Genomic DNA, 6027 nt, shown 5'->3' on the forward strand with positions numbered 1-6027 from the left:
AAAGAGGTGAGATTTAGGTTAGATTTTAGGAAGAAATTTTTTACAATGAAGGTGGTGAGGCACTGGCACAGGTTGCCCAGAAAGGTGGTAGAAACCCCATCCCTGGAAACATTCTAGATGAGGTTGGACAGGGCCCTGAGCAACCTGGTCTAGCTGAAGATGTCCCTGCTCACTGTAAGGGGGTTGGACTAGATGGTCCCTTCCAACCCAAACCATTCTGTGATTCTATGAAATGTTTGTTGAGCTTATGACAAAACATCACCTGCAACTGTTTGTGGCCTGTGCTTCTGTGTCTCTCCAAGCCCAGCACAGCGTGTCCATCCTGAGGGCTGCTGGCCCATGCCCCTCACCCCAGGCCAAGCAATCCCTACAGCTTCTTTGCTGACTTTCCCACAGCAGCTGTGATCCAGTTGGGCAAAATTTCCTCTGGGGGGTTTGCAAAACCACAGAGAGACCTTGTGCAGAAAGGCTGTGCTGGTGCCTCCTGGAGAACTGGGCAGAGCCAGCAGCAGGGAGAGAAGTGGGACTGGGGCCCAGCTCAGGATGCCCAACTGGTGAAAATCTTCTAGCAGAGAGGGGAAGTTTTGATCCTGGGTGCAAAGAGCTGGTCTGTCAGGCCCAGTGCCAAGCAGATCAGCTCTGCCCCGGGTGGGCAGCAGGAAGCAGAGCTGGCACAGCTCCCCAGGGCAGCGTGCCAGGGGGAAACCCAAGTGACAACCCTGATAACAGGACCCTGTGGCCAGGGGCCCTGCAGGGGAAGGCAGAGCCCTGCTCAGAGCCCAGGCTCCCTGCTCCAGCCTGATTTCTAGGGTTGCTTTTGCATGCACAGCCCACCCATGTCACAAAGCACAGCAGGCCCAGCACGGGCACCACAAGGGGATGTTGTAGAAAAACTAAAGGTTTATTTTATTTTATTTTTTTAACAAAATACATCCTTACAAAATAACCTCTTTTGCTCCTACGCTGAGGGGCTGGGCATGGTCCTTGCCAGCTCTCCTTCCCTCCTCCTCTCCTCAGTTTGGAGCTGGACCAGAGTGCTGCTGGGGAAGGAGATGCAGTGATGCTCTCCCAGGGTGTGGGATGCCCTGGCACGGCCCCAGCCCAGCAGGAGCCCTTTGGAAGTGCCTGCAAAGTGTGGCAAGACCCCAGTGCCCAGGGCAGGGCTGGTGGAGGGCCCTGAAGATCTCATGGTTTCACCCCCCAGCAGCACCACAGCATGTCCCACCAGCAGCAGGGCAGCCAGACCCCTGGCACCACGTTCCCATGAGCTGGTGTTGGACTTTGCTCCTGCTGGCCTTGGGGTTGGTGCAGGCTGGTGATGGGATGACAACCATGCTTTAGGAGAGGAGGAGGAGGAAGAGGGTGCAGGTCTGTCGGTCAGTCTGGCTCCTGCCAAGAGAGTGAGGTGCACAGTGATGGCTGGTGCTTTGTCCCCAGCCTCCCCTCTGCAGGCAAGATGGGATGTTGATCCCACATCCTGCACCCAGCTCAGCATTGCCTGCCCTGAGAAACACACAGCCAAGGCTAGACACCACAACCCACATCTCCTCTGTGCCTCCCTGGAGTCCTGCTGCCTCCTGGGGGCCTTGGGATGGCCCAGAGACCCCCCACCCTCAGCCCTGCCAGCACCACTCACCTCTCACTGCTTGTTGTCCAGCTCCTTTTCCTTCTTATGAGACTTCGACTGGGGGTTAAATGAGAGAAATCAATTATTCTTTTACAGTCCTCCCCCTTTCTAATGCCAAGTTAAAATGTGGTTGGACACTTTCTAACTCCTAATGTGTAAGAATATTTTCAGATTAATGAGGAAAGCTGTTTTTGCATCCTAGAAAAGGCCATAGATCTCCCACAGTCACAGAGATGTTGTCAGAAAGCAGAAAAGGTGACAGTTTCCAGCTTGCTGAGACACTGCTCTGCCCCTGCCTCCCTGAAAGCAATGCAAGTGTTACCAGATATTGGAATATCTGGGGATAAAGGGAGGGCATAAAGTTATGAACAGTGAGTGGCACAGAAAACCTCTGTAATTTTGGAGAGGAGATTCATGGATCCCAATCTCCAACAGTCCCACTAGGTCAGGAAGGTGCCTGGTTGCTCCTCAATATAAACGTTGTTTGTGTTCCAGCATCATCCCTCACACACACAGATCCACACTCACACCCACCAGAGCCTCCACAGAGGTGGCACTCCCTGGTACTTACAGGCTCCTGTTCTGCATATTTGAATTTCTTCTGCTTGTAATAGTCCCGTCCTTGGAGAAAATGCAGCAGGAGCAGGTCACAGAGGACAGAGGCCTTAAAGCAAAGGGCAGTTAGGGCTGGGGCTGCACAGCTCACCTCTGTCACCTTCTTCTTCCAGCTTCTTTCACATGTCCTACAAATTAGGGTCACTTCTGCTTCAACTCACAATGTTGGTTGAGCACAAAGCCCCTGAACGTCCATTTAGGACAAAGTGAAGTGTGCAGGGTTGAAAACTGGGCAATTTAAGTTAACAGAAATTGTTTCCACTTTGGGGACGTGCAAACACCCTTTGGGTCATGCCAAGCCTTTCATGACCTTACCCAAATAGGATGCTGGGTTTCTGTTGTGCATTAAATACTGCCCATCACCTCCAGACCCCCTCAATACCAGCTCTAGCCCCAGACTGTCAAGATACCAAGACACAGCCCTGCTACCCCAGCCTGCCTTCCCCCCCTCAGCAGGGCAGGGGCTCCCACTGGCAGAGCTCACACCAGCCTGTGGGAATCTTTTCCTGAGCTATGGAAGCAGGAAAGCATCTCCCTTCCCCATTCTGTCCATCCCCTGTTGCCTGAGCAGGCACCAGTGTTTCCCTGCAGCTCAGGGAGACACTTCCCCACGGATGTCACAGGCAGGGAGAAGAATTTGAAAGCCTCCATATAGAGGTTGGAAACATCTGAACTTACCACTCCAAAAATACCAATTCCAGAGCCAATTGTGGTCATGGTCGGGATGATGTCAAATTTGCCTGCCTGAATAAAAAAAAAATCAGAGAAAATAGGTGATAGGTTACAGGCAGCCCAGGGAAGGAAAAAGGGGACTCAGCTCAAGTGCCTCCCAGCAGCCCAAAGCACAACCACAGCACAGGGAGAAACAGGAGCTGGGTGGGAACTGGTTTTAAACTCATTGCTTAAAGAGAAACATATGGTAGGTTAGTTTTAGACTGTAACAAATTGAAATTACTTTGCTTGTTTTATTTATAATGTGTATATATATATACACACACACACATACACACACCATTTAAATATTCCCAGTGGGATTACAACAAGGGAAGACTTCTTTCCCAGTGGAAAGAAAAAGACAAAATAGAAAAATGCAAATGTTCAGCTTTTGGAAATACCAGCAAAAGGCTTTGACTTTCCACAGTCCTCCCCAACCCATCATGATGATTTTGGGGACAAAACCACTGACTGAAGAGCAGCAGATAGAGGGGAAGCCCATTTTACAGGTCACACCTCTGTTCCCTTCTCTGGCACTTCCCAGCACCAAAGGAAACCACTCACACTGGTTTTCCTGGCCCAAGACACCCTGGGGCTGTGTCACAGAGCTGGGACCTTCCTGAGGACATGGCATTGCCATCCTGAGGACCCAGCCCAGCATCTGGCCACCCTTACCTTGCCATTCACCAGGATGTCAAACCGAATCCCAAACACCTTGTAGAGTGTCCTCTTCTCCATCCCAGCTTCCTTGTAGTATTTGGCATATCTGTGTGATTGGATGGTGAGTGTTAATGACCTGCTGGGGTGTCCAACAGCACCTGCAACCCAGTGGCATCGAGATCTTGGGCAGCAGAGCAGGACAAGGATCTGGGGATAAGTTGTCATAGACCTGCTCCTTAATGCCTCTAAAGGAGCTGGGCTGTTGGCACCTTTCCCTTCTGTGCCTCAGTTTCCCTGCATGCAAGTTGGAGCTAAAGCTCCTGCTTGTGTTGATACCTGATGACCCCAAGTGCTACGTGACAGCAGATGACAGTGCAGCACTAGTGGCACCTTCACACAGAGCAGCAGCTCATGCCCAAATGTCACACTGGATGAATGCTTTGAAGTGTGGGGACACATGAGATGACCCTGCACCATCTCCACACTTTCAAGGGGCACACTTTCACTTTTAATGGTTGCACCTGATGATCTTAAAGGATCTTCCTGAGAGCTCAGCTGAGCAGGAGAGTCTGCAGGAGGAGAAGCTGTACCGGGAAAGGCAACAAGGTGACTTTAAAGCCAAGGGATGGGCTACGTGGTGCTGAGAGACATGGTTTAGTGGTGGACTTGGCAGTGCTACTTTAATGGTTGCACCTGATGATCTTAAAGGATTTTCCCAACCAAAATGATTCTATGATCCTATGACCCCATTTCTTGTGCCATTCTGAAGAGAGCTCTGCTGCCTGGCACTGCAATGGAGAACAGTCCCTGATCTTCCACCACCCCTTGAGTGATGTGGCATCCTGCAAGATGGCACCTTTGAATTCTTCCGGGGGAGTTAGCAGGGTCTCCTCACCTGAAGTTGAAGCCTGGTGACACGTTAGTGTCATCATTGTAGAGGCCATGGAACTGGTAGATGGGTTTGCAGTACCGGATGGGCCAGTCCAGGTCGCAGTTCCAGTCGATGGTGATGCCCACCACTCCACCCTGCAGCCGAGAGGACAGGCACGAGGTTACCCCTCCTTGGGCCTGGCCCACAAGGAGAAGTGCTTTCCCTCCTTACATGTGGCCTTTCTCGATGCTATGGGATGTCCTGGCTCCCCAGGACATGCCCCTCAGTCCTCCTCGGCAGCCTCAGCTTTGTGCCCTACACATCACCCTATGGGGCAGCACTTGCTTCTGCCCTAAATGCTGGACACACAAACTCATGCCCTCTTGCTCCTGGTCAGCACCTCAAGCCCAAGGCATGGTTCTGAGAGCCAGTGCTGACTGCAGATCCTCCACAGTCCCATGACATTCACCTTTTCCTGTGGCTTAACCCTGTCAACAAACCATTAGCATCAATGGGGAGGGACTTTGGACAAGGGCTTGTAGTGAGAGGACAGGTGGGAATGGATTAAAACTGGAAGAGGGGAGATTGAGGTTGGACATTAGGAGGAAATTATTTGCTGTGAAGGTGGTGAGACCCTGGCCCAGGTTGCCCAGGGAAGCTGTGGCTGCCCCATCCCTGGCAGTGTTGAAGGGCAGGTTGGATGGGGCTTGGAGCAGCCTGGGCTGCTGGGAGGTGTCCCTGCCCATGCAGGGGGTTGGAACTGGATGATCTTTAAGGTCCCTTCCAACCCAAACCATTCTACATTTCTATGAAAACAAAGGCAATTTACCATAGTCACAGAGGAAAGTGAAATGAACCCATGCAAACCAGAAGCAAAACCCCTCCAAGAGAGGTGACCACCTGCTAGGAAACAAAGCAGTCCCACCTGAGCCCACTCCAGGTTCCAACTTGCTGTCTCCCAGAGGTTTGTCTTTTTGCACCCATGCAAGTCTGGTTTGATGGAGTGCCTGGCAAAAAGAGCTTATGGCTCTGCAGTGCAGAAAGAGCAGATACCACCCTGAGAAGCTGCATTTCTGAGCCTGGGGAAGAGGCTGCAGTTTGCAACAACCAGGATCTGGGTGGGATTTGGCCACGCAGCTCTTGTTATTCACTGTGCAAACCAAAGCAAACTGAACCCTGGATTTACTGCCAGCGGGTCAAACAGTGTCCATCTTACAGGGGAGTTTCCAAGAAAGGCTTAAATATTAGGCCATGTCCAAGGAGATTCATTATCTTTAAGAGCTAATTCTGACACTGCCTCACAAGTGCTTGAGAAAACAGATCCCTCGTGTCTCAGCAGCCTGGGGGTGGTTGTTCTGGCCGTGTCTCCCTCCCCATGGCAGGAAGAAACATCGTTTGAGATGGAAGTACCTTCACAGCCAGGAAGGTAAAATTCTGCCCTGATTCCTTCACTATGTACCCCAGCTCAAACACGGGGCACAGGGGATCAGTGACTCTGTGGTAGGTGCATTTCTTCAGGTACTGCTTGGTAACGGTCTCC

The 6027-nt window shown here is 51.6% G+C and overlaps 1 protein-coding gene across 1 annotated transcript in view; it reads right to left on the reverse strand.

The window, feature by feature from the left end:
* Positions 1 to 1639: 1639 nt before the first annotated feature.
* P2RX1 (purinergic receptor P2X, ligand-gated ion channel, 1) overlaps positions 1640 to 6027 on the reverse strand; it is a 12361-nt gene continuing 7973 nt past the window's right edge. The window contains exons 8-13 of the mRNA XM_010006058.1: positions 5898 to 6023; positions 4512 to 4642; positions 3632 to 3722; positions 2921 to 2986; positions 2199 to 2291; positions 1640 to 1684 (exon numbers count right to left, since the gene is read on the reverse strand). Coding sequence (XP_010004360.1) covers positions 1640 to 1684; positions 2199 to 2291; positions 2921 to 2986; positions 3632 to 3722; positions 4512 to 4642; positions 5898 to 6023 — 552 coding nt within the window. The remainder of the gene's footprint in view (positions 1685 to 2198; positions 2292 to 2920; positions 2987 to 3631; positions 3723 to 4511; positions 4643 to 5897; positions 6024 to 6027) is intronic.

The sequence above is a fragment of the Chaetura pelagica genome, unplaced genomic scaffold (genome assembly GCF_000747805.2).
Source record: "Chaetura pelagica isolate M959 unplaced genomic scaffold, ChaPel_1.0 scaffold49, whole genome shotgun sequence".
In the NCBI taxonomy this organism is placed as follows: domain Eukaryota; kingdom Metazoa; phylum Chordata; class Aves; order Apodiformes; family Apodidae; genus Chaetura; species Chaetura pelagica.